A 27532-nucleotide genomic window follows, 5' to 3' on the forward strand; every position below is an offset into this window, starting at 1 on the left:
CTGAGACTCACCCCCTTCTTTCTGATCTCTGATCTCCCTGATTCTAACCCCAGCCTCCAGCACCTTACTCAGTCTGTCTGGTCATATCTCTCCCTGTCTGCTCTTGAACTGTCAGTACCCAGAAGGAAGATCCTAGATCGTGGTTCCCAGTGAAGGAACCAGTCTATTTTTTCTGGATGACCCCAGCTTAGTTATATCTCCACTGAAGGCCTCCACAGGGCCTGAACAGTTGCCTGTGTTGAGCTCAGAGGGGCCTAGACTGGTCATGCTGATAAGTATAGCCTTGGCCAGAAGGAGGAGCCAGAGTCCAGGAGGAATCTGGGAGGCCAGCAAGTGCGACCGACCATGCAGCCCAGTGAACGGACCAGGAGTCCCCACCTTGGCTCACACTTGTCTGCTGTGCCTGAGTCGTAGAGGGGAAGGTCATCTGTCTATGTGTCCAGTGCCAGCTGGGCTGCCAGCACTGGCAGGGACTTATGCAGACCTGAGGGGCTTGGATTGAGCTGGGTGTGCCGAGGTTGGTGAGCCAGGCAGGGAAGAAGAGATGGCGACTTTGCCACATTGTCCTCTTTGAAATCCAGCTGCCCAGTCTCCTGGACAACGCACCTTTTGGGGCTCACGGCCATTGCCTCGCTGGCTGCCGGAGGAGTTGTGAGGGATAGACAGTGTGGGGGTGGGCAAGTGACGTTGCTGGTGGAGGTGGTAGAGACTGTTGTCATCCTCCCTGCACCCGCCCGACACCGCCGCCTTCTCCACTCATGCCTAGTTTTTGGACAAGCCGGAGGACGTCCTGCTGAAGCACCAGGCCAGCATCAATGAGCTCAAGAGGACCTTGAAGGAGCCCAACAGTAAACTGATCCACCGGGATCGAGACTGGGAGCGGGAACGCAGGCTGCCCTCCTCGCCTGCTTCTCCCTCCCCCAAGGGCACCCCCGAGAAAGCCAGTGAGGTAGGTGTCTCGTGGAAACCCTCCATAGGGGCCTTAGATGAAGAGGCCCTGAATGGGGGTGGGGATAGCCACATATTGCTTGTCTGTTTGTTTTTATTTATGAGAGAGAATTGGGGCACCACTACAAACAACTCCAAGCGTGGGTGCCACCTTGCGTGCCTGCACCGCCTGTGCGCATGCGTCACCTTGTGCATCTGGCTGACGTGGGTTCTGGGGAGGTGAGTCTGGGTCCTTAGGCTTCACAGGCAAGTGCCTTAACTGGCCAGCCATCCTCCAGTGCTACGTATTGGTGTTCTTCTTGTTGTTTGTTTGTTTTGTTTTGTTTTCTGAGATAGGGTCTCACTCTAACCCAGGCTGACCTGAAATGCATCCTGTAATCCTAGGCTGGCCTTTAACTCATGGCAGTCCTGTTACCTCTGTCTCTGAGTGCTGGGATTAAAGGCATGCGCCACCATGTCTGACTCTTATTATTATTATTATTTTGAGGTACTGTCTTGCTGTAGCCCAGGCTGACCTGGAATTCACTATGCAGTCTCAGGGTGGCCTTAAACTCACGGTGATCCTCCTACCTCTGCCTCCCCGAGTGCTGGGATTAAAGGCGTGTGCCACCACGCCTGGCCAGCCCTATGTATTGTGTTTCTATTTATCCTCCACACCAGTATGGTTCCTTCTTGCTGCTTTAGTGCTGTTGGGGGTGGGGCGGTGGGTTAGGCTGAGGGAAGCAAATACACTGACTCCTAGGGACCGCCTTGGAACATGAAAATCTCCAAAAGTAGCTCGGTGTTCTCCTCTCCAGTCAGGCAAGGGCTCCCTCTGGACCTACTGAATTTGCCACTTGGCGGCAGAGCCCTGGAGCCTGCATGTTAAACAAGGGTCCCCCACGATTCTCTGGCATACTCGACTTTAAGTATCTGGGCAGCTGTGTCCAGGAAGCACACCCTTTTGAGTCTTATGTGAAAACACATGTAAAGCCCGGCCCTTCCTGGAAGGAACCTCAGAGCCCACCCAAGCTGGTAAGTCCACCACACTAACCACAGCTGCTCCCGAGGCTTCCAAAAAGGACCCCCACACACATGTCCTGGCAGAGTGGAATGCGTGGTGTACTTTCTCTGTTGAAGACGAGATGAAGATAGGATTCGGGGAATTCCTGTATTTATACTCCCATGCTCTTATTTTTAGCATTTGCTAAATCTTGGCAAGATTTGCCTCAGTTTCAGTGAAGGTGTTTTCCTCTCTAGAGCCACTGCTTGCAGGTCACCGGCCTGACTGTGGTCTGCACTTAGGCCGCCTGGGTTTGAATTCTGGCTCCACTGCCCGCTAACTGGAGGCGTCGGGGCTCATTGTTTAATTTCTCTGAGGCCCTGTTAGGTGGAGATGTTCATAGAGATACAGTGAGGACCGGATGAGCTAATGGACGGAGAGGGACCACACGGACAGCATCTCGCTGCCCACTCTGAGCTACTTATTTCCTATGGAGAGTCCCCTGGGCTCTTTCATACAGAAGAGTAACTCCAAATCAAAGTTGGAAGGAGCCTGGGGACCCTCTCGGCTCAGACAGGGCCACTAAGACCCAGAAAGACAAAGACGAGATGACAGAAGCTGTTTTTGTTGTGTCCCAGGCCATTGTGTTTGTCATTGATTCACATCCCTGCCTGGAAGTAACACCATAGGCACACTGGGTACAGTCAGTTGTGAACCTGCTTCCCTCTAACACTTTGAAAATTGGTGACACGGTCACAATCGAATCCATAGAGCATTTGATGAAATCCTCACTGGCCATGGTATGAGCCTGCCTTTGCTTTGTGGGGTATAAGCTCGGACACTGGGATTTCATGGCTGCCAAGTCACAAAATTAATGATGCTTTTTGTGGTGGTGGTGGTGGTGGGGAATGCTTTAAGGCTGATGACCTGGAAGGAAGGTAGATCTCTGTATCTCCTAAGCTGTGGTCCCAGTGCATCCAAGACTCTTGGCTGTGGTTTAGTGAGTTGGTAAATGGCATTCTCCCCTTGCCCTGAGGAGAGACTTGGCCAGAGTGGACTCTAAACAGTCCTGATGTGGGTCAGGTCTTGACCTGGTTGGGGGTGAGTTGGGATGCAGAGGCTACTGAGAGGGTCAGATGCTATTAGGGAAGGGAAGGATAGATGAGCTCTGGAGAGCTTGGGACCTGGAGATCTGAGGCTCAAGCGGCCTAGCTTGAGGTGTGCGCCACCTGCTGGTAAGAACTGGAACAGCCGAAAGACAAGGCTTATTAAGAAGTGGCCAGCTGCCCGGGTCACCCACCTCCTCAAGCCAAGAATTGTAGTCTCCACCCCTATAAAGAATTATGGCCCAGGAGGCCATCTTGGAATAATGGCTCATTTAGAACTGGTTTATAGGCCCTTGGGCATTTAGGCACCCTTGACGATTTGGACGATGTGAACCAGAGACAAGGACTTGACTAGGTCCCTTGGTGAGTAAATGTGGCCTCTCTGAACCTCATTGCCTGGGGCCATATGGAAGCAATCCAAAATGTCACTCCATGGCAAGGCCATTGGCCAGGATGACTGAAACAATGACGAGGAAAGCACTTTATATAATGGACTGGAATCCCTGAGCTGACTACGAGCTTTGGGGCGGGGTGGGGGGCTCTTCAGAAGCTTAGCCCCCAGCATTACTAGTAGCTGTCTCATAGCTTGTCAGATCCTGTCCATCCCACGGGGAAAGTAATGGCAATTTGAACGATTCCCATTTGTCAAGCCCAGATTTTAGTTTCAAAGACAAGCTGTGACTGTATGAATCCAGCCCGTGACACCCAGGGCAGGGCTGAAGTCAGAGTCCAAAAGACCTAGCTCCAAAACCCTGGAGCATCACTGGGAATGAGGGATGGACCAGAAGCCACAGGACTGTCTTGCAGCAGACCCTGGGGCCTCTCACCCTCCCAACGGCTCGGAAGGAAGGTGCCTGCCCATCTCCTTCTACACAGTGGCTCCTTCCTGCCCTAAGCCATGAATCCTAAGGATGTGGAACTTCCAAAGCTGGACTATTTACAGACTCTGTGTGTGTCTCTCTTTCTCTCTCTTCCTCTCTCCTTTCCTTCCCCTCCCCCCTCCCCTTCCCCCCAATGCTGGGCCTCCCCTGCAGTCCCAGAGGACCCAGGACATCTCTCAGCAGGACTTGGTGCCTGGAACAGCCGCAGGCTTGGAAGTGTTCACGCAGAAAAGCCTCGCAGCGTCACCCGAGGTCACTGTCTTCACCGCCCCCCCATGCCCCTTGCTCTTGGGCCTTCTGCCCATCCCCACCCACCCTCCAGGATCTTAACTAAACCCTTTCCCCGGGGTAAAAGACTGCTATGCAGATGGCAGCAACAGGTGGCCCATGTCATCCCCATGCTGTGACCAGAAAACGCCCCCATCGTAGGGACCCTCTTGCCTTATCCATCACTTCTCAGGAAGGGAAGGACTACAGCAGCCATCCTGGCAAGACTAAACAGCTGGAGGCTTCTAGCTTCAAAGTAAAGGAGACATAATCTCCTTTTCCTGGGCTCTGGAGGTAGGCTCTGACCTCTAACTTTGGCATTCATGTCTCTGTTTAAAGGCCTAGATATGGTCTAGCGATGGCTAGTTGGGATGTGACATTACATCCATCTCCTTCCAGCTCTCCTAGCTCCTCTGGGGCATGGGTCTGTTCAGTTCTCTAGACAGGCAGAAGCAGACATTTTCCTTCCAGAAGCATCCTGAGGCTTATAGAGAGGCAAGCATTCTAAGTGAGGAGAAGGGCGCTGCTTCTGGGACCAGGATGGCGGCAGGTGCAAGGTTCTTCAGTTTCCTGTGGCTCTGTGTAGATGCCAAAGATGGAATCCAGGTGCTGAGGCAGGAGTAAGGTCTTCCCTCTCTTCTGGGCTTCCGTAGCTCGCTGGGCTTGGAAGGCTCTGCTCAGCTGGGAAAACTTCCTTCTAGTACCCGGGGCCCCTCCGTTGGCCTGGTTTGTTGGCCACAGTGGGGACATGAGTCTTTCTCCTTTCAAGAGCAAAGGTCTGTAGCTACTCTAAATGCGCCGCAACTGCGACCACCATGCTCTCCAAATTTTTCCTCCATGAGAAAATGACAGCAAAAACTACTGGTGCTTTCTTTTAAAGGAAGCGATAACATCCCAAGGCTAGGGACATGGTGATGTCCTGGAGTCCATAGATGTTTCTCGAACCAAGGACAGATGCCTGTATGAGAAGTGAGTCCCTCACGTGCACCTTTGCCACATCAGCCTCCTCTGGGGGAGGTCTGGGGTGGGTCTTGCTGCCCTTGAAAGCAGTCCATTTTGTCTTTAACCATCATTTAGGATCCCTTTCTCCCTACTGCTCCCCCCCATCCCTCCCAGAAGATATTTTAGGTAGCTCAGCTTGGCCTCAAACTTGAGACCCTCCTGTTTCAGCCTCCCAAGTACTGAGATTACAGGCAAGTACCATCATACTAGACAGGAAGTTTTCTTCACATTGATTGAAGTCTGATCTTCCCAACCAGCTGCCTGTGGGCTTCTTCCTGCCCTCTGGTAGCCATAGACTTGCCCTGCTGCCTCCCCTAAGGGTTGAACACTCCCCCACCACAACCCTTTCAACAGTTTCTCTCAGGACGTGGGTTCTTCTTCCTGAATCCTCTCTGGCCCCAAATATGACCCAGAGCTTCAGGTAGGACCCCAGCAGCCCAGCACGTTTGGGAACAGAACTGGCTCCTTTGCTCCCACTTTAGTGGCTGGATCAGATGCTTGTAGTACCTCCATCAGACAGCAGGGGGCACGCTAAACAAGACACTGAAGATCCAAGGGCTGGGGGAGAGAATAAACCTAAGGTACACATCTGGGACCACCCTAACATTGTCTCATCTTGTGGCAAGCACCGGATGTGGCTTCGCTAGTGCACTGGTGCAAGTAAAGTTTTTCTGTCCATTTTTTTAAAATCCATGTTCCCGTCACAGGATCCTACAGAACTTTTTAAAAATTTTTATTTATTTGAGAGAGAGAGAGAGAGAAATAGAGAATGGTGCACCAGGGCCTCCAGGCACTGCAAACAAACTCCAGATGCACGCGCCCCCTTGTGCATCTGGCTTATGTGGGTCCTGAGGAATCAAACCGGGGTCCTTAGGCTTTGCAGGCAAATGCCTTGACCGCTAAGCCATCTCTCCAGCCCTACAGAACTATTTTTAGAAGTAAAACCCTTACTTCTTCCCCCACTGCTCACTCTGATCTTGTATAAGTCCCTCCTGCCTGGGACTGTCAGTTTCTCCTTTAGAAATAAGGTGACCATCTGGACTAAATTTAATTACTTAGAGGAGGCACTGGCTGCCACCTAGTAACCCAATATCTCCCGACATGTCTCTGTGTTTCTGCCTGCAGACGCTTCCCATTCTGTGCCAGGTCCTGCCCCACACAAGGTTTCTCATCTAGCCTAAATTCTAGTTAGAATTGAAGTAGAAATGTTCCAGAAGGGGCTTCCTTGGCCAGCTTTGACCATCAGTGCCAGGCTGACATAGTGAGGACAAGCTGAGGCGAAGCAGCTAAAGCAAAGGGCTTCCCAAGCTGATGAGAAGAGTCCGGGCCTCTGTAAGCTGGAGCCCTCAAGTGCTATGGTCGCGAAGCCCTGGCGGCCTGAAGCACCGTCTCAGAACACCATACCTCCCCCTTCCTTTTACCTCTGTCCTGTTGCAAACATTCTCTTAATGAGGTCTGATTCCCTTGGCCTGGGAAAAGAAGGGTTTACAGTCTTCCCTTGATCCTTCCAAGTGCTTCAGATCTGTGGGGTTGGCAGATTCCTCACCCAAAGGAGCCCAAGATCGTAGCAGCCTCCCCACTCCTGCTGTGAAGAGCAGTCCTGGCACCTCTTATCATGGAAGCAGTCACGATAGGATGAGAAGGTCACGCTTCACGAAACTTGGAGTCGGGTAGGGTTCTAGGCTCTGTGACCATGACCATGAGCAAAGCGCTTCTCTCCCTACCCCTAGGGCCTAGCTTTGGAAATGTCCATGTCTGCATCTTGAAGGTCTTAAGTGATAGTTGTGACTTCAGAGGGAGAAGGGACTTCAAGGTAGTAGGGCCACCCAGGTCCTCAAGCACCCCAGGGCTGACCAGGGTTTGAATTGTACTTTAAATGGACTTCCGATGAGATTTTTCTGGGAAGCAGGTATCCTGTGGTCCCAACATTAAAATCCTGGTGGTTTTGTGGCTTCTGTAGGAGTTCTAGATGCCCATCATTACCCCTAGGCTGTTGGGTTGGTAGGAGAACAGTCATGTAGAGGGTTTGACGGCGCCACATTCCTGTCCTTTCAGCCTTGCGACACTGCCTGGGTGTGTCCCTTCTGTGATGTGCTCTAGTCAGTCTCTTCCTGCTCTTATTAAACACTCAGTCGTCACCTCCTAAGGATCTTTTTTACCCTTTCTATGGGTTTTGTTAGAATCCAAGGATCTGTCTGGGAGTCAAAGCTTCCTTTGAATCGAACCCACAGTGTTTAAGCTGTCACTTCAACTGGTACAAACCTGGCCGTTTGGTATCTTTGCTGTGGATCTGTTTCCTTCCCAGAGGTTCATGTCGGAAGGTCACATTTCAGGCTGTAACCTGTGATCCCAGCTAGCCCCCACGTGTCAAAGTTGTGAGCTAAATCAGCAAAGCTCTCAGGCATCCATAATTAGGTATTCCCTCCCTAGCTTGTCCATCAACAAACAGTGGCCATGAGCAGGTCAGTGGCCTGCTCTAGCCCTCAGTTTCCCCCATGAAGAGATTATTCTAGATAACTTAAGAGCTCTTCAAGCTCAAACACTCAGAGGTCCTTTGTGACATACGTGCCTTTCCCTCTGCCAGTGGTAATTACTTGAATACAAGAGGAAGACACCCAGCCCATCTGTGGATCTCCCTTTCCCCATTGTTAACACAGGCAGGGCATGAGACACATCCCATTTCATCCAGTTGGGAGCAGTGGTGGAGGGGGCGTGTCAATCAATCATTTATTGGGAACCTTAATGGGGGAAATAACATTGATAAGGATGACTGGCCTTGTCATCTCTCTCTTTCCAACCAGTGCCCAAGACACGCAGTGCCCAGTATCTAACCCTTCAGTGGTAGACTGGTCCCTTGTTACCGAGGGAAAAGAGGCCCACCCTTCAGATGCCTGCTATTTCATGTTAACTCTTCTTGCTCCAATTGAAACACAGGGTTCAGAGCATTGGGTATTTATAGAAAGAGAGTACACTAGGCCAGAAGAACTTGGCCTGCTAACAGTGGCCACCACTCAGCCGGAAGAAGGTGAGGCAGGCCCTGCGGAGACCCTTGCTGACGGCAGACTCTCCAAGGTAGACGTTTTGGTGGACAAGTTCAAAGTTGAAGTGGCCACAGAAGAGACGGTGGGAAGCAGAAGAGCAGACACTTGGCAGCAAGGGAGGATGACCGCAAGTCCAGAAGACTCCGAGGCGATGGAGGAGGAAGGCCCTTGGGTCAGGGAGGGTCTTAGAGGGGCTGCCCAGGGTGCAGGCTGCATATCAGCAGACAAGATCCTTGAGGGGTCCCAGCTCAAGGTGGACACCAGCAAGGCACCCGCCAGGAACCGCCGAGTCTCACACAGTCAGCTGGAGGGCCAAGTGGAGCCAAGGCAAGGGCTGGAGGGGCTCCAGATTCATGGGAAAGTTACACCCGCCGGGACCAGGCCAGCAGAGACAGAGGTTCCCTCTCCCACCTCGGACAAGGGAAGACTCCAGTCCTTCCTGTTGGACCCAGCCTACGGAGAAGCCAGAACTGACTCAAGTGATGAGACCGACACCTCCTTTGCTGAGAGGAGCTTCTATCTAAACTACGGAGAGAAAGACTTCGAGGACCACATCCCCCCCATGCCCCCAGAACAGAGACAAGAGCTCCGAGAAGCCCCTCCTAGAGATGGGATCAGGCCGGAGCTGGCAGGGGATCCCCCCAGTCACCGGGAGCTGAAGTCCTCAGACCCAGGGGGCTGTGCCACAGCTTCTGGAAGGAATAAGGATGAGCCCTGCTTGGCTTCCTCGGAAGACCATGTCCATTCCCCCAGGGAGTATGGAAACGCCGATGACCTGCAGGGATCTTCTCTACGGAGCTTTGCTAAGGACTGGGCACAAGCACAGCCGCGGGCAGAGGGGGAGTTCACCCACTCACTGGCCGTGGGAGAGGAAGAGCCCCTTATCCATGCAGATTTGACGGGGAAGGCTGAGAAAAATTCCCCAGCAAGAACCAAGACATACTCCCCTAGTCGAGGGGGTGAGGTGCACTTGGACCCCCAGGCCTTCGCTCTCCTACAGACCATCCCTTCTCATGTTAAGAAGCCCGCCAAGCCAGACCAAGGCAACTCCCGGCCCGTAGAGAGGAGAATTATTCCCACCCCAGCTGGAGACCACGATGAGGTCTTGGCATTTCTCCACGCAGAGGTGGTCACCCCACTGTCAACCTCCCCTGGTTACTTTGAGGCTCCAGAGGCGCTTGGGGGTGCTCCTCCTGAGTCAGAGGACCCTTCAGTGCACAGGGATCCCTTTGGAGACCAGTTCCTTTCATTTCTCAAACTTGGTCATCCTCCTAAAGAGACCCCAGAGCCCAAGGACCAGGTCGGGCTGGTTGTGCCCCCTGACACAAGAGGTGAGCACAGGGCACCCCCAGTTGCTGGCAGAAAGCCCAGAATTGTCCCTGACGACGCTGAAGGAGTCTCACTCGTGGGGGCAGCGTTACCGTCAGCGAAACAAAAGAAGGTGGCGTCTCTCCAGCCTGGGGTCCAGGAGGGCTCCCTGGAAGATATTAGCAAGACCTCGGTGGCCAACAAAATTCGGATATTTGAGACCCACGGAACTGAGACTCGTCGAGCCAGTCACAGTGAAACTCGGCCCCTGGCAAATGCGTTGGCTTCAGGGACCTTCCTGGGACAGGAAGAGCAATGGCCAGATAAACATCTCGACCTGGGCTTCGTCCAACTCCAGCCCCCTGGGGACTTTGCCAGCCCTAGAGACACACTTTCCTCTATCAAGCCTCTGGCTACCCAGCACCACGGGGAGGCCACTTCTACTACCTCCCACCAGGAAAGATGCTCGGAACTGGAGCTCCCATCCCCCGATTCAGGCTGCGAAACCACGCTGGAGGAAGCCACTGGGGTAACTGGCCATGCGAGCCCCCTCCACGTCCGCCCTCATGGGAGCTGACCGCATGCTGAGTAGCTCTGTAGACGCATGCCGCAGTGGCCCCTCATCATTCCTGCAGTCTGGCGCTGCTTGTCCACCCCAGGAGGTCTTTTCCCAAGTGGGCCTGAAAGAGGCCAGGCTGAAGGACGGGGCCATCTGCTTAAGCCCTGGGCCACAAAGACACCCCACCCCACCCCCCAGCTTTTGATGTGACCCGACGCCCAGAGAGAGGGTCACACGGTTTCCATGGAGAAGGTGTCATCACCAACAGCAAATCACACACTTGCTTTGCCTTGCTCTTCCCACCTGCTAGGTTCCTTCCCGTCTTGCTTGGCTTATCCAGTGACCTCTCTTCATCCTTTCCCACCCCTGGTATCCTGTCTTGCCGAAGCTGACAGTCCAGAGGTTTCCATCCTCCACGCTGGTTCCCTTTCAAGTGTCTTTCTGTCTCCTTAAGACTAACTCTCTTCTCTAATCCAGAACAAATCCGGAGACGCGGTCAGGGAAGAGAAGAACTCCACCAGCTTAGCAGCAGATGCCCCTGGGACAGGGGGGTGCCTGAGATCCACCAGCCTTCCAGGCCCTCAGGTCTCTGCAGTCCCCTCTGTGCCCTGATGACGACCTGGTCACCTTCACATGGCCGGGATGCATCTCTCCTTAGAGCCTTAGAGTCCCATCTGCTGTAGCAGCAACCCTTACCCTGTGGCTGCTCAACTCTGGCTTGTCTGAGATGTATTCTTCACACCTCTCAACCTTCAGAAACTGGCTGACTGGAGGCCCGTTTAACAAGAGAATCTCTTAAGAACACCGAATCTCCAGAGCCCAAAGCCAAGTTCTTTCACAGTATTCTGTGGGTGTTAGATTGGTCTTTAAAAAAAAATTAATAAAGAATATCACAAACCAGCCCCCCCAAAATATACACATGGTGATTAATATCTTGACAGGCCAGTTGAGAGGTATGTATATTGGACTTGCCTGTTCCCCTTAGGCAATCCCTTGGCCTGCTGTTGTCAATTACACTGATGGGGCCAGAACCTTCTCTTCATGGCCTGCTCATGGAGCTTAAGGTGGAACTGGCATAATGCCCAGCTCCTGGAAGCCTCCTGTCCAGGCCTGGATTTCCCCTCCCCCAGCTGATGCTAACCCACCCCCAGCAATTCAGTGCAATTGACAGGCTTCCGGCTTCCCCTGCGTTCCTCAAGCTCTCGGCTCCGGCCCCTCTGCCTCCTCCCCTGGGTTCCCCTGAATCCCTGCCCTCCTTCCTTAGTTTGTCTCTCAATGCCACCTGCACGGATGGGCCTGGGGTCTGGGCCTCCATCCCTGCCTTGTGCCCAATGCTGCTTCTGATAGGCTCCTGGATCCAAGCCTTGAATGGGGCCTCCTGCCCAGAACTCGCTGCCAGGATGTTGGCTTTGTACTTGCTTTTGCCGTCTGCGTAAGACCCTCCAAAGGAACGTCCCTGGTCTTAAGAAGTTTTTGTTGGTTCTGTGTTTTTAGCTTGACATGACTCCAAGGAACCTTTCCTGGGCGTGTTTTTCATTTCCTGAGCTGCTCTTCTGTTCGGGGAATGATGCAGCCTCAAGACTTCTTCTGACATTCACCATCTTGACCTCTCTCTTTCTTTCTCTCTCTCCCCCCTCCCCCGCCCACTCCATATCCCCACCCCCCTGATCTTATCTGGCCATAGAGAGCAGGGCTGAGGGAGGGCTCGGATGAGAAGGTCAAACCCACCCGTCCTCGGGCCCCAGAGAGTGACACGGGAGATGAGGACCAAGACCAGGAGAGGGATGCCGTGTTCCTGAAGGACAACCACCTGGCCATCGAACGCAAGTGCTCCAGCATCACAGTCAGCTCCACGTCCAGCCTGGAGGCCGAGGTGGACTTCACAGTCATCGGCGACTACCACGGCAGCGCCTTCGAAGATTTCTCCCGCAGCCTGCCGGAGCTGGACCGAGACAAAAGTGACTCCGAGACAGAGGGCCTGGTGTTCGCCCGAGACCTCAAGGGGCCCTCCAGCCAGGATGATGACTCTGGGGGCATCGAGGACAGCCCAGATCGAGGAGCCTGTTCTACCCCAGAAATGCCCCAGTTTGAGGTACAGTGGAGCTTCATGGAGACCCAGTCCACCCAGGCCCTGCATGCTCAGAGGGCCCTGGGCCGTGCGTGACAAGACGGAGCCGTCGGCTGCAGCCTGAAGCTCTTGTCTCGTGTTGCATGACCACACCCACGCAGAACAGCATGGTTCTCTACCCGCATGTTTGCTGTGTCCATCCGCCCCCTAACACGTGCTCCGTTTTAACCCTGTGACCCCCCCCCCCCATCACTTGCCTCGGTCAGTCAGCGATGACAGTCTTACTGGATTCCATGTCTTCCCGCCTGCGTTGCATGGCACCTGCAGAGAGCATGCGTCTGCGGACTCTCGGGGCTAACACAACCTGGTCTGACATCGGAGTGATTTTTCTTGATTCAAGCCCAGGTTCATTTTCCTAGGGCTTGAGACCCCTGTGGAAGAGACAATGGTTTAAATACACCAGGCCCTGCCATCTGGGGTGGCAGGAGAATACTCCTGGAGAAGCAAAAACTGTAGTCACTGGGGAGGACACAGGGACAGACGGGGTGTCCACCTCTCTGCTTTGCAGCGCCCTTGGTAGAGCTGTCAGGGGCTTTTCTGCCGCTCATTCCACCCCTCCCCTCTTTTTAGCTCCGGGGTGTGGGGGAGTGAACACCCGCTCATCCATCCATCCCGGCTGCTCACTCCATGCTGTCCTCCCTTTCTGTGCCTCACACACTTCCCATGACCTGGGACAGAGCTCAGACGTCAGGTCCCTACCCAGTGCTTTTCTGACCACCCTTTCCCACTCTGCAATCCCCCTGCTCCAGGGTCCTCCAGCGCAGGCAGCACCATGGCTGGCAAGTGTGCTGTGCCGTCACTGATGGTGGCAGCGGCGCCCCGCAAGCCTGGTGCACACGCAGCGCGGAGGGATGAGTCACTGAATGGGTGACTGGATCACAGCGTTGTGACCATCTTTCAGAATCCCTCTTCCTTCCAAGTAGAGGACAAGCTAGCGTCCACTTGCCCATTCAGCAACCATACAAAAGCCTGCAGTGTGCGTGGCCACAAAATGGGCCTGGTAGAGGACTCAGGAGAAACATTTAGCTCAAGACTTCCAAAGTAGAGGTTACTACAGCCTGGTAGCCTTGAACCAGATCTGGCCAACTCATGTGTTTTCTTGGACTTTGATTTTAAAGGTATGATATTGAATATAAAGTCCAGGTTGTTTTTTTTTTCAGCAACTGTTTCTTTATTTCTCTCTCTCTCTCTCTCTCTCTTTCTTAGAGTAAGAGGCAAACCGAGAAAGAGAGAATAGGCATGCCAGGGCCTCCAGCCACTGCAAACAAAATCTAGACACATCCACCACCTTGTGCATCTGGCTTACATGGGTACTGGGGAATTGAACCTGGGTCCTTAGGCTTCATAGGCAAGTGCCTTAACCGTTAATCCATCTCTCCAGCCCAGGATTTCTTTAAACATAATTTAAGAAATGCTAGATGGTCCGTTCTCACGAGGCTATGGTAACATTTGGCCTAACAAGAGTGGAATCCCACATGCTCTCTATTCCTCTCATCTAGCCACCCCCCTCACCCTTTCCATCTCCTGCCTGGTACCTGGGCATGTGTATGATTCCTGCTCTGAACAACAGTTCAAATGAAGCCCGGCAGGCAGAGGCTTAACTCTTGATGTCCTTAAGGATTCATCATCACTGTGTGTGTAAGAAGACTCTTAGCATGGCTTATAACCATTCTTTTAACATAGCCTCAAGAGACACACAGACCCCTGAGGCATGAGGCAGGCATGTCTGGTGCCATGGGTGGCTCTGGCTGTCCCGTTGGGTCATTTTCCGGTGACATCATACCATGCCACCTATGCACCTTGACCTGGACAACTACAGGGGTAAGATAAAGCCCGCTGACCTATATCCCAGTTGCCGTGAGCAGGATTCATGTCAGGTCCTGAGATTTGAGGTATTCCCTCTATCTCCCCGTAGCCTGTGAAGACAGAAACCATGACCGTCAGCAGTCTGGCTATCAGAAAAAAGATTGAGCCCGAGGCTGCCCTGCAGAGCAGAGTCTCCACTGTGGACAGCACACAGGTAACCTGAGCCTTCCACCATAGTGTGAACATGGGGGTTGGGTTGGTCAGCCCCTCTGCATTTCCCTGGAACTCCTATTTTCACCCTGATACCCTTGTGAGTTGCAGTATCCTCCCTGAGGTCTGGGTTGGGGGTGAGGGGAATGACCATGTTTCTTTTTTATTAATTGTTTATTTATTTGAGAGAGAGAAAGAGGCAAATAGGGAGAGAAAATGGGTATGCCAGGGCCTCCAGCCACTGCAAATGAACTGCAGAGGCACGAGCCACTTTGTGCATCTGGCTTACAGTGGGTCCTGGGGAATCAAACCTGGGTCCTTTGGCTTTGCAGGCAGATGTCTTAACTGCTAAGCTGATTCTCCAACCCAAGACCCATACTTCGTAAGGTCTGAGTTTTCTCAGCTGTAAAGTACAGAGGATCCTGCCTCCTCCTCCCTGGGAGTATGGCCAGGACCAGTGGCTAGTGGATTTGGATCCTCGTTTTCAGACTGCTTATTAGGGTTGGAGAAGTTCTTCCCAAGGCTGGTTAGGAAGGGAAAAGGGAGAAATTCCAATCACTGTTTGGTCAGAACAGCTCATCTGGGTCACTTTAAAAAAAAAAAAAAAGCTTTTTAGAGCTGGGCATGGTGGCTCACGTTTTTAATCCCAGCACTGGAAGCAGAGGTAGGAGGATCACCATGAGTTCGAGGCCATCCGGAGATTCCATAGTGAATTCCAGGTTAGCTTGGGATAGAGTGAGACCCAACCTCAAAAAACCTAAATAAATAAATAAAAGTTTAAAAAGCCTCTTTAGGGCTGGAGAGATGGCTTAGCGGTTAAGCGCTTGCCTTTGAAGCCTAAGGACCCCGGTTCGAGGCTCGGTTCCCCAGGTCCCACGTTAGCCAGATGCACAAGGGGGCGTACACGTCTGGAGTTCGTTTGCAGAGGCTGGAAGCCCTGGTGCGCCCATTCTCTCTCTCTCTCCCTCTATCTGTCTTTCTCTCTGTGTCTGTCGCTCTCAAATAAATAAATAAATAAATCTTTTTTAAAAAAAGCCTTTTTATTCATTTATAAGGAGAGAGAGGGAGAGAGAGAGAGAGAGAGAGAGAGAGAGAATGAGCGCATCAGGGCCTCTAGCCACTGCAAACGAACTCCAGAGACATGTGCCACTTTGTGCATCTGGCTTTACATGGGAACTGGAGGAATCGAACCTAGGCTTTCACACTTTGCAAGCAAGTGCCTTTAGCCACTGAGTCATCTCGCCTACCCACTTTTTTTTTTTTTTTTAAAGACAGAAAGGTTCTACATTAGATTGGCAAAATAAGCAGACTGAGGTAGGATAAAGACTAAAACATGAGGCATGCTTGCACCCTGGAGAAAGCAGCCCCTGTAGGCGCAGTGCATTGCTGACCGTGCACTTCCCACGCTCCCTCTGTGAGCTCTGAACTTTAAAAACTGAAGTTATGAGCCGGGCGTTGTGACGCTTTTAATCCCAGCACTCTGGAGGCAGAGGTAGGAGGATCACCGTGAGTTCGAGGCCACCCAGAGACTACATAGTGAATTCCAGGTCAGCCTGGGCTAGAGTGAGAACCTATCTTGAAAAAAAAAACAAATTGAAGTTACGGTTCCAAGAGGCATCCCCTTGGCCCATCCTGGGCAAAGAGCTATGGTACTGTGGCCTTTCTTGTCCTGGTGACCAGTCTTGGCCTCAGGATCTACAATGAGGGCTGAGCGAGTATGTGGCCCATGGCAGAGCCCTTGTCCTGGCTTTCTTCCCCAGCAAAAAAAAAAAAAAAAAAAAAAAACCTGGGCTGGAGAGATGGCTTAGCGGTTAAGCGCTTGCCTGTGAAGCCTAAGGACCCCGGTTCAAGGCTTGGTTCCCCGGGTCCCACGTTAGCCAGATGCACAAGGGGGCACACGCGTCTGGAGTTCGTTTGCAGAGGCTGGAAGCCCTGGCGCGCCCATTCTCTCTCTCTCCCTCTATCTGTCTTTCTCTCTGTGTCTGTCGCTCTCAAATAAATAAATAAATAAATTTTTAAAAAAACCTAAGCCATCTAGTGAAACCTGAAACAAGACATAAAACAACATAGACATTTATTGCTTCCAGAATTTTCTCTCCTTACTGTTTTTTTACCTTATTTATTTGAGAGAGATAGAGGTAGGTAGAGAATGAGCGTGACAGGGCTTTTGGCTGCTTACAAATGAACTCTAGACACGTGTGCCACTTTGTGCATCTGACTCAAGTGGTTCCTGGGGAATCGAACATGGGTCCTTTGGCTTTGCAGGAAAGCACCTTAACTGCAAAGCCATTTCTGCAGCCCTATCTCCTGCTTTTGTAACAATGCCAGGGGGCTATGAGGCTGCCTAGCCCCGGTCAAGATGAGCTGGGTCACCTTGGATAAGCTGCTTTCCCTCTGGCCTGCTTTTTTTTTTTTTAATAACTTGTGTTTTGATATAAAGTGTAAAGATACCAAAAACAGACCCCCAAATCCTTTAGCCTAGTAACTCTTGTCATAAAAACCCCCACCAAAATGTTCATAGTTATCAAGTCCAAAGCACTGAGTGACATTGGCCTTATGTTATGTAACGATAAAGTTAGGCCTGTGCCAACCTACAGACCTACATCTGTATATGCTTGAAATTCTTCTCTACGCCTTACCTTTTTTCTCTCAAGTATTCTATAGTTGATTTTTTTTTTCTTTTTCCAGTCAAGGTCTCACTCTAGTCTAGTCTGACCTGGAACTCACTTTGTAGCCCAGACTAGCCTCGAACTCACAGCGATCCTCCTATCTCAGCCTCCTGAGTGCTGGGATTAAAGGGGTGCGCCACCCACCACACCCATTGTTTTCCTCTCCATTCACCTGTGCGTCCAGCTTACTCTTGGTCCCACTTAAGAAGTGAGTCCTAATTTATGTTGCTGTTTCCCATCACTGGACCTTGTAGTGATATTTTTTTTTTTTTTTTTTTTTTTTACTTTTGCAGTAGAAGTGGTAAAGTTCCTTATTGGAATTTTTTGGTGCACTTTTCAAGGTTTATGTCTAAAGAGTGCATTCATACAGATTGCTAGGTCAGAGATAGCATTTGGTTTGTCAACTTGTGTGAGATTACTCTTCCTTTGTCCAATAAAGTGAGTGAAATGAAGTGGAGGGTCTGAGAGGGGCTCACGAGGCCCTCTGGGATGCTGTGTGCGGACCACCCCAGGGCATGCCCACTCACACAGCCTGTCGCTCTGTAACCGTGAGCCCCCGTGGCGGGTACGGCAGGTGTGCCTGACGCTGTCCGTCTCTAACCCCTCCTGTTCTGACCCGCAGGTTGACGGTAGCGCCCCTGTGGGGAAGGACTTCATGATAACTCCCCCCTGCATCACCACAGAGACCATCTCAACCACCATGGTAAGTGGTACCAGGAGGCTCCTCTGTCTCACCGGCCCCTCTCGCCCCACACAGCCACACGACAAGTGAGCTTGGCTGCTGATTCGGGAAGTCCTCAGCTGCTCTCGCTGCGTACGCTGGCAAGGCAGACTGCCAAACCTCTGCCGCCTGGTACCTTGCTGCCCCAGGGGCATGCTGCCCGACCTCAGTGTTCCAAATGGAATCATGTGGGGGGTGGCGCCCTGAATCTCTGCTATCTGGACCGTGTCCACCACACAGGAGTAGAAGGAGGACGAGAGGGTCTGATCCTTGGCGTGTGGGGATCCCACCTTCAGATTCCTCTGACAGGTCTCACCTGCAGGGCGCCTGAGAGTCCCTTGATTACTCCACCCTCCCCCTTTCTCCTGTCTCAGGTCACTTTCTTGCTGTGGTCAGTAGATGGCAGCAGAGGGCCTGGGTTGAAAACTTAGGTTTTTGGATGTCTTCCCAAAGGACTTTGTGGTCGTGCTGTTTATTTACTGTCTGACCCGTGAAGGAAGGTGCTTGGCCTCAGGTGTCCTCATCTGTAAAGTGGGGATCACACCTATTCGGCCAGGTTCATGGCTTCTTCAGGCTTCTGGAGCCTTTGACAATGAAATAGAACAGGCAGCACTGAGCACACAGGCAGTCAGCAGAGGACTGAGAATAGACTATGAAACTGTGAGGTGGATGCTCCTCCTCCTCTCCACTTTACAGATGAGGAAACCGGGGTTCAGAGGGGTAAAGTGACTTATCCAGGGTCACACGAACAGTACAGGGTAGTGCCAAGTTAGTCCCAGACATTCTGATGCCATAAACCCCCGCTTTTCCTGTCAACCTCTCTGCTGTGCCCCCTCCTGACCTTTGGGAACATCAGCCCTTTGGGTCTGTGGCTAGAAAAGGTAGCAATGCCAGAATGAGATATTTCTTGTGTTGTCTGCAATGCCTTCCCTTTGCCAAACCCCGATGTATACCCAGTAAAGGAATTTAATTAACTTAGACTCCTCAGCAGGTAGGTTTTGAATAAGCAAAGACTTCAGGATCAGTAAACCCAATCCAGTTACTGGTCTGTCAGTTCTTTCTCCCCAACCTGCTGCTGTGAGGCATTGAGATGCTCATAAGGCTAAATTTAAATTTGTCCTTCTAGTGAACAGGCAGTTATATCATCCATTTACTCATTCATCCATTCATCCGTTCATGTGTTCCAAAAACATTGATGAGTCTCTACCGTCTGCCTGGCACAGGGATCCAGAGTGGAAGAAAGTCCCCTGCCCGCTAGGATTCATTTGTTCAGTCGTCCTCACGAACCCCGGTAGTGAATGTAGGTAGGGCCTGGACGCAGAGTGCTGAACAAGGCCCGGCTCTCCCACCTCCTGGCTGGATGGCCTTGGCCACGCCCCCCCCCAGACGCTCCAGGCCTCCGTTCCCACTTCTGTAAAATAGAGCGGGAGCAGCGGTATCCCGTGCCAAGCCCCGAGAACGGTGCCAGGCGCACGCGACATGTTGCTGGACGTGAGCGTCTGCTGTCCCTGTCCTTCCCTCGTGGGACAGGGGCTGCCTAGACGCTCCTGAGAGGTGACATCTCTTCTTGGAGGACCTGAGGAAGGTGTCACCTACGGAGGGACAGCTGAGCTGTGAGTGAAGGAAGGATTGAGGTCTAGTCATGGGGAGTCTCAGGGGACATGGGGAGGCAGGAATGTGAAGGGGCCCGGGCGTCTGGGGAGAGCTAGGCGTGGTTCGCACAGCTGGCCGTCAGGTGTGTGCAGTGGGGCAGGAAAGGGGGCCGCAGAGAGGCCAGAGCTCAGAGTGACCCAGTGTCATGCACGAAGTTGAAACTTCATCCTGGAGACAACGGGGAAGCAACTTGGTTCTTTTGTTTGTTTGTTTTGTTTTTCTCTCTCTCTCTTTTTTTTTTTTTTTTTTCTTTTTCGAGGTAGGGTCTCACTCTAGCCTAGGCTGACCTGGAATTCACTATGTACTCTCAGGGTGGCCTTGACCTCACAGGAATCCTCCTACCTCTGCCTCCCGAGTGCTGGGATTAAAGGCGTGTGCCATCATTCCCGGCTTGGAAGCAACATTTTGAAAGTGGGATCTTGATATCATTGACTGTGTGTTTCTGTAGGTTAGAAAGAGTATCACCTAATGTGGAGTGTGGATTGGACTGAAATTTTTTCCCTCCCTCCTTCCTGCTTCTTTCTTTCCTTTAATAAATATTTATTGAACACTCACAATATGTGAAGTACCATACCAGGGACTGTGAATCCAGCTTCGGAGAAGACAGTGTCCCAGGCACTGGGAAGGATAGCAAGAGAAGATGGGAAACCAGAAAAGGGCTTTGCATCTGTCCGGGGCACTGCTGGGGTCTAGAAGGTAGACGCAGCGGAGGGTTGGTTGGGAGTTTAAGGAGGCCTGGAGGAAGAAAGCACAGTGTGAGGTCACTGGTAGAATTTTTCAGGAGTCGGGAGGAAGGATGGGCTAGGCATGCTGTTCACTGCCCAGCACTTCTCGTGATGTGGTCCCAGGTTCCTGAGTCAAAGGCACATTCCTGGCCCTAACTCCAGACCTCCTGACCTGGAGGCTCTGGGAGGCCTGCGGCTCTGTGTCGTCAAGCCCGCCAGGTGCTGCTCGTCAAGAGAGAAAACCGCTCCTAGAAGCAGAGCGAGAGGAGAGGGTTGCTCCTGTGTCAGGACTAGACCATCATTCCCCTTGGGGACCTGACGAGTGTGAGGTGTCGGAGGGGTATTTCCAGGGGTTCAAGAATGATCTAGATTACAGGTAAAGGGATAAGAGACTTTGGCCTCACTCACTGAGGCAGCAGAAGATCCTGAGTGGCCGAGGGTGGAGGGAAGGGAGGCCTGAGTGGGAAGGAGGAGAGATGTGGGTTTGCCTTGTCCAGGGGGAGAAAGAGCACCCCCCTGTGGCAGGACCAGCAGAAGACACCTGCCTTTTGAACAACCTCTGTTCCATTTAGTGACTTGTGTTTTTAGTGTGTAGATGGAGATGAGACTTGTCCCAAGACTGGGTGAACATAGAGAGAAAATAAGAGGCTTTATGGGAGGGCAACAGAAGTCAAAGGGGCTGGCGGCTGTTCCCTAGCCAGAGAAAGGAAACACTGAGCCTGAAACCTGCCTTTACATTCTGGGATCCAAAGTGCTACCGAGAAAATGCCTTTTAGCGGTGTGTCAAGTGACCTGGTTTCCAGGAGCATGTGTGGGTTACAGATGTGGGGGAGACAAAGATGAGACGGGGGGGCTCTGTCCTCCCTGGTAAGCATTGGCAGGAAAACAGTAGTCCAGAGAGTCCCTTGCACAGGCCAGGACCGAGGTTCAGTTGGCTGAGATGCTGCACAGCGGGCAGTCCTGAACGCCTGGATTGACAAAGCGAAGTCCAATCCAAGATGGTGCATGATGGTCTCAGCTGGGAGGCGGCAGAAAAGCAGGCCCTTGTCTAGACAGGAGGCACCAAGTCTAGGGACAGTTCCAAGGAGATATAGCAGGTAGCATCCAAGGTGAGGCCAGAAGAGCTAGCTCAAGAGTGAGTGTTGGGAGAGTAGAGCGCTGCTATCTGTCAGTCTTGGGGTCTTGCTGAACCTAGAATTTACTTGTGGATTCACTGAACATGCTTTCCCCCTCCCGTGTGTCATCTGCAAAACAGAGGAGTATTAAAAAGGCTTTCCTATGCTGGTTATGGAGGTTAAATGACCTCGTGCGCACGGGATATGCTTAGCATAGTACCTGGTGTGTAGCATGTACTCAGGAGACGGTAGCCATAGTGTGATTCAGCCAGCTCGGCTCCTGCCCAAGTCCCAACTCTTCTTGGTGCTTCCAAAGAAAGACATCGTGTTCTATTCACCACAGCATCCCTGATACCAGGGACTAAGTAAGCATTTGTTCAGCGAGTGTGCAAGCAACTGTGTGTGTGTGTGTGTGTGTGTGTGTGTGTGTGCGCGCGTGTGTGTGAATGACCAAGCAAGGGTTGAATGACAAAGGCTAAACTGAGCAGTGCCTCAGCCCTCTCTGCTTCTGTGTGACTCCTCAACCTGTGGCGGCAAGAGCCACATGGCCATACGCCCCAGCTGTCCCAGGGGCCCGCCCACCTGAGACATGGCCATCTGAGCACTATTGTTTCCCCAGGAGAACAATCTCAAGTCCGGGAAGGGGGCAGCGGCCATGATCCCAGGCCCACAGACGGTGGCCACGGAAATCCGTTCTCTTTCACCGGTAAGTGGGCAGGGCCAGCTCAGGCCTAGCGCACTTAGAGCTGAGGATGTGGGCACGGGCCTGCACGTGGTCCACAGCCACTGCAGCCAGTGGTGGGCTCATAAGGTGCCCTTGTAAGAGCAGCTCCAGGAGACAGGATCATTTTCAGATGCCTTTTAGGTTCCTCAAGGGGTCACTGTCTCATCAGCGCCCCTACTGTCTCGTGTTAGCTGAGCGTTGGCGGTGGGGGCCGAGGGTAAAGAGCACCCCCCCCCTTCTGCTTCAGCCCTACTTACTGACCAGGAAGAGCTGTGGACTAGGGGTCCAGAAGCTTGGATTCTGTGCTTGGCTCTGTCAGCGGCTGTCCTGCCCATGACCCTGAACCCGTCACTGGAAGCTCTCTTCCAGCCTTCTGACTCTCTACATCTGTCCTTCTCGTCATCTGGCTGGAAAGAGCATGTGCCTGGCTGTGCAGGATGAGGGATCAGGAGGGTTTCATCTCTGCCCTGGATCCGTCCATTCATTCTTCTAAGATTCCAGTACTCTTAAGATTCTAGGCTGTTTTTAGGATGCCGGGCCTTAGGAATCTCAGCTATTCGAATCTTCCAACTCCCCAGGTTTGGGGATGGTATGTGGAGATGTAGAGTTTGAAAGATTTCCAGTATTCTTATATAAGAATGAATGACTCTAAGAATCTTGGCTCCCACACTTCACCTTCATGGGGGCCCCTACTCATCTCCGGGAAAATTCCCTCAACCCTGCCTGCCACTGCAGAGCTCAGTGCCCTGACCTGTTGCCCGGGGTGGGGGGTGGTTGTATTCTGCAGATCATCGGGAAAGATGTCCTCACCAGCACCTACGGCGCCACCGCGGAAACCCTCTCAACCTCCACCACCACCCATGTTACCAAAGTGAGTAGCAGCAGGCACCTGGACCCCAGCGGGCTGTAGGTGGGAAGGTCGTTACTGTGGCTCAGCTTTGGCCTCCAGTCTGGAAGGTGGACAGAGAGGACCTGTTCCTAGTTTCTAGAGTGTGGTGTGCTTGTCCTGTGTTGCTGTTGTCCTGGACCTTGGCCTAGGCGGTGGGGAATGAGACCCTTTCCCTCAAAGTAATTGTGCTTGGATTTTATTTATTTATTTTTGGTTTTTCGAGGTAGGATTGCACTCTGGCTCAGGCTGACCTGGAACTTACTATGTAGTCTCGGTGGCCTCGAGTTTACAGTGATCCTCCTACCTCTGCCTCCCGAGTGTTGGGATTAAAGGCGTGCAGCACCACGCCCAGCTGGATTATTGTTTTGTTTTGGTTTTTCTTTTGTCAGTGCTTGGTATTGAACTCATGGCCTTGAATATGCTAAGTAAATGTTTGGCCACTGACGTACATCCTTAACCTCAAAGTTATCACAAAACATGGTATGTTTGTGCCTTATAGGTATTATGTGCTGGAGGATTTTAGAGGGGTGATATGTGAGAGGCTCCTCAAGAGTCAGAAAGTATTTCTTGGGAACAGAGTAGAATGTTCTAGGCCTGGTGGTGCAGTCCTCTTATCCCAGTTACTTGGAAGGCTGAGGCAGGAGGACTACAAGTTCAAGGCCAGCCTGGGCAACTTAGTGAAACCTTGTCTCACCATAAAAATAATAATAATAATAAAGAGGGCTGGGGATATTACTCAAGGCCCTGGGTTCAATCCCCACCAATCCCCAGTACTGTCAAAAAAAAAAAAAAAAAAGAAAAGAAGAGGAAGGAGGAAAAAGAAAAAAAAAAACAAAACAGAATTTGAGCAGGGTTCTGGGAAGCCAGGCAGGCACCTTAAGAGAGAGGAGACAGTGAGGTACTGTGACAGGTAGGGGAGCAGAAACTGTTTACTTCTTTGCCCATTAAGTAAATGGTGCTGAACATCAACCTTATTCTAGCTTTTGTGCCCAAGGCTGCTGGAGGTAATGTAAGTGAGATGCACTTGTCGGAAGAAGAGGAGGCAGTGTGTAGTCTAAGGGCCTTGGGAAGTAGGTTGGACTGCAGACGGGGAATGCAGAATATAGAGGCAAATGAAACAGGTACCAGGGCAGATCTGACTGTGGAGGATCTGAGTCTAAAGGAAACTGGAGGAGCGGGGAAAGTTTTTTTTTTTTTTTTAAAAACTGGGCAATTGGGCTGGAGAGATGGCTTAGCGGTTAAGCGCTCGCCTGTGAAGCCTAAGGACCCCGGTTCAAGGCTCGGTTCCCCAGGTCTCACGTTAGCCAGATGCACAAGGGGGCACATGTGTCTGGAGTTCGTTTGCAGAGGCTGGAAGCCCTGGCACGCCCATTCTCTCTCTCTCTCCCTCTATCTGTCTTTCTCTCTGTCTCTGTCGCTCTCAAATAAATAAATAAAATATTAAAAAAAAAACTGGGCAATGGAAATAGGCTTATCGATGGGGTCAGGGCTGGAGCTCAGTGGGAGAGGACCTGCCTAACATGTGTAAGGCCTTGGGTTTGATCCCTAGCACTGCACAGGAACAAGAGTTTGGATGGAGCGTATTTAGTCTGCAGCAGGCATAGAAAGACAGTGAAAGGGGAGTTACCGAGACCCCGATAAGAATTTAGGCCTGGGGGAAGGGGCAAGACCCTGGGCCAGGTGAGAGTTGGAACAGAGAGAGCAAAAGAAGGGCCAAAGAAAAGGGAAGCACTCCTGGTGATGAAGAGCTGACAGGGAGGCTGGCCGCCCAGCCACACACCTGAGCGGCCACAAGAAAGACAGCAGAGGACCTAGCTAGGCCCGGAGGCCCGAGAGCCAGGTTGAACCCGGGCAGTTGAGTGGGCAATCCAGCTGACCCAATCAAGGGGAAGGCTGGTTATTAGCCCTGGCCCTCTGCACACACAAGCTCTGTACCGGGCCCCTGCCCAGTCTTCTGCAGGACTCCACCTTGTCAGATTCCCCAGGAAGACACATCCCTCCCAAAGCATCAGTGAGCAGTGTTGATTTCTCTGTGAGCTGGATGTTGGCTTTTTTTTTTTTTTTTTTTTTTTAGTTTTATATCACATACCCCACAACATACAGATCAGAAAACTCCCTTCCCAAGTCCCCACTGTCGCTCACCACCTGGGAGCACCCTCTTCTCTCTGTCTTCCCTTGGCCACCCACTTCCTTAGGTATGCCGAGCAGTTAGGTGCTGTACTTCCAAACTGGCACCCAAGCTCCATCCCTTGGGAAAACCTCAGTGGTAACAACAAATTTTCATCCATATGATCTTCTCTTGTGATACTTTTCCAAGTCATTTAAGGTGGAACCTTGTTGCCATTCACATTTCATTCATGTGTTCATTCAACAGATCAGCATCCTGCACTGCCCAGGACAGATTAGGCAAGGGACTTGGGGGCGGGGGGAGGGGCTGGAATTCAGAGATGAGCGAAATGTAGAGCTCGCAGCCTAGAGAGGGGAGCAAGGCCGCATGCAGCCGCCCTGGTGGAAGGTGACCGTGAAAAGACGACCTGAGTACCCAGGCAGGATGCCTTTGAGGCTCTGCCAACCAGGGTCCGGGAGTGGCATCTGAGCTGGGTGTGGGAGACCGAGACGGGGTATTTTGGTAGCTGGGGAGTGGTGGCAACCAGGCAGGAGTGACTGTCTGAAACTAGAAAAGGAGAAAGCTAAGGAGGCCAGGAGAGAAGGGAACTTCTCAGCCTTGCCTTTGATCAACGCTGGGGTGGGTCTCCTGTTGCAGCTGCTGCCCCAGCAGACCCAAGAGGGACCTCACCTCCCCTCTTCTGCTTCCCCCTCCCCCTCCCCTTCCCCCTCTGCAGACTGTGAAGGGAGGGTTTTCTGAGACGAGGATTGAGAAGCGAATCATCATCACTGGGGACGAAGATGTCGATCAAGACCAGGTATGGGGCTAGGGACCCTTATCCCAGTGGCACTTCTGTAACGAACGGGTGACCTGTGGATGGCTGCCCTTCTGGGCAGAGAAGGTGTCCGCTTCTCTCTGACCCTCTTCAGGTAAGGAGCCCCCATGGAAGAGGCATTAAATGGGGGCCAGAGGGACTCAAAGATCTAAATTCTAGTCTCTTCCCCAATTTGACTTTGCCCATTCCCAGACTTTGGGTTCCCAGCTGGGCACTAAGCCATGTGTCCTCCAGTTTCTGTCATGTGTGCTGTTCCGCGGCGCCTCACTGTGCTGTTCTGCCCTCCAGGCCCTGGCTTTGGCCATCAAGGAAGCCAAGCTCCAGCATCCAGACATGCTGGTAACCAAAGCTGTTGTCTACAGAGAAACAGACCCTTCCCCGGAGGAGAGGGACAAGAAGCCGCAGGTAGGCATAGGAGGAGGTCACAACCCTAATCCCTGGAGGTCAGTAGCACAAGAGCCCAGGTGGAGCTGCGGCCTCTCACCTGCCTGGCCTGCAGCTCAGAGGAGAGAGGCAGCAGCCCACACTTCAGTCCAGTGGAGGAAGGGAGGGAAGAAGAGTGGCTTCTCTGAGGTTTCAGGCCCCAGACCCAGAAAAAAAAAATCCACTAGTGGAGAGAGAAGGGAACTGAGGGGTCTGGGCAGATGGCATATTGGATAAAGTGCTTGCCACAAAACCCTGAGGAGCAGAGTTCAGACCCTAGCACCCACAGATACCCCAGGTGGAGCTGGTGGCCCACCTGTCATCCCAGCACTCAGGAAGTGGCTGAGGGGATACCCTAGAGGCAGAGCTGGCTGGCTGCACTAGTCCCATTAGCTCTGAGTTTGTGTCCTGGATTAGCCGAGAAATTGGGGAGCAGTTGAGGAAGATGCTCGATATCAACCTATGGCCTCCACACACATGTACACACACGTGCACGCACACAGGTGTGCATGCACCCACACCCATTTGAACACCCATCACACACATACATACAATAGACAGCACACATGCAAAACAAAACAAAAGGGGACTGAGGATTGACAATGGGATTTAGGACGGATGGTGATACACATGCCAGTGACACACATGTTATATTCCTGTTCCTGAGTCTGTCTGCATCACAGATCACTGATGCCCAGAACCCCTAATTCCATCTGTCTTGCTTGATTATGAACCCTTGACTTCCCAGACCCCTGTGGTCAGAACCTTAGGGGTCCCCCATATTATTTCTGTTTCATTGAGGGTCATCAGAATTTTGAACAAGATGATTTATGGGTAGACAAGGTTTCTAGCAACCTAAAACTGGGGAAAGGTTCTTCTGCCCCCTCCCCGCTAGAATTTTATCAGACCTATAAAACATAAAACCTCATATGGGCTGGAGAGATGGCTCAGGGGTTAAGGCCCTTGTCTACAAAGCCTAAGGACCCAGGTTTGATTCCCAAGGACCCACATAAAGCCAGATGCACAAGATAGTGCATGTGTCTGGAGTTCGTTTACAATGGATAGAGGCCCTGTTGTGCCCAGTTTGTCTCTCTATCTGCCTCTTTCTCGCTCTCAAATAAGTAAAAATTTTTTTTTAAAACCCTCACACACACAAGAAGTACACACTGTATGACTCCATTCCCTAGAAGTGCAAAAACAGGCAAAACTTCTATTCTACTGACAAAATCAGAATTGCGTTACTTCTAGACAATATAATCATAAGGGAGCCTTCTAGGGTTCTGTAAGTGTCAGTATCTTTAAGTGGGTGGGTTCCATGAATGAATACACATATGAAAATTTGGGCTGGAGAGATGGCTTAGCGGTTAAGGTGTTTGGCTGCAAAGCCTAAGGACCCAGGGGTGACTCCCCAGGACCCACGTAAGCCAGATGCA

At 52.0% G+C, this 27532-nt stretch overlaps 1 protein-coding gene across 7 annotated transcripts in view; it reads left to right on the plus strand.

Moving 5' to 3' along the window:
* The window catches only part of Epb41l1 (erythrocyte membrane protein band 4.1 like 1), a 148481-nt gene that overhangs the window by 112671 nt on the left and 8278 nt on the right, over positions 1-27532 (plus strand). For 4 of the 7 annotated variants that reach the window (XM_045157502.1, XM_045157499.1, XM_045157501.1 and 1 more), the window contains 8 exons: positions 767-949; positions 11779-12186; positions 14138-14242; positions 17530-17610; positions 21741-21827; positions 22633-22716; positions 25578-25658; positions 25965-26081. In XM_045157502.1, the coding sequence (XP_045013437.1) occupies positions 767-949; positions 11779-12186; positions 14138-14242; positions 17530-17610; positions 21741-21827; positions 22633-22716; positions 25578-25658; positions 25965-26081 (1146 nt within the window). The remainder of the gene's footprint in view (positions 1-766; positions 950-11778; positions 12187-14137; positions 14243-17529; positions 17611-21740; positions 21828-22632; positions 22717-25577; positions 25659-25964; positions 26082-27532) is intronic. The other 3 variants (XM_045157505.1, XM_045157504.1, XM_045157503.1) reach the window with 2 other exon arrangements.

This window comes from Jaculus jaculus, chromosome 8, assembly GCF_020740685.1.
Source record: "Jaculus jaculus isolate mJacJac1 chromosome 8, mJacJac1.mat.Y.cur, whole genome shotgun sequence".
Lineage (NCBI taxonomy): Eukaryota > Metazoa > Chordata > Mammalia > Rodentia > Dipodidae > Jaculus > Jaculus jaculus.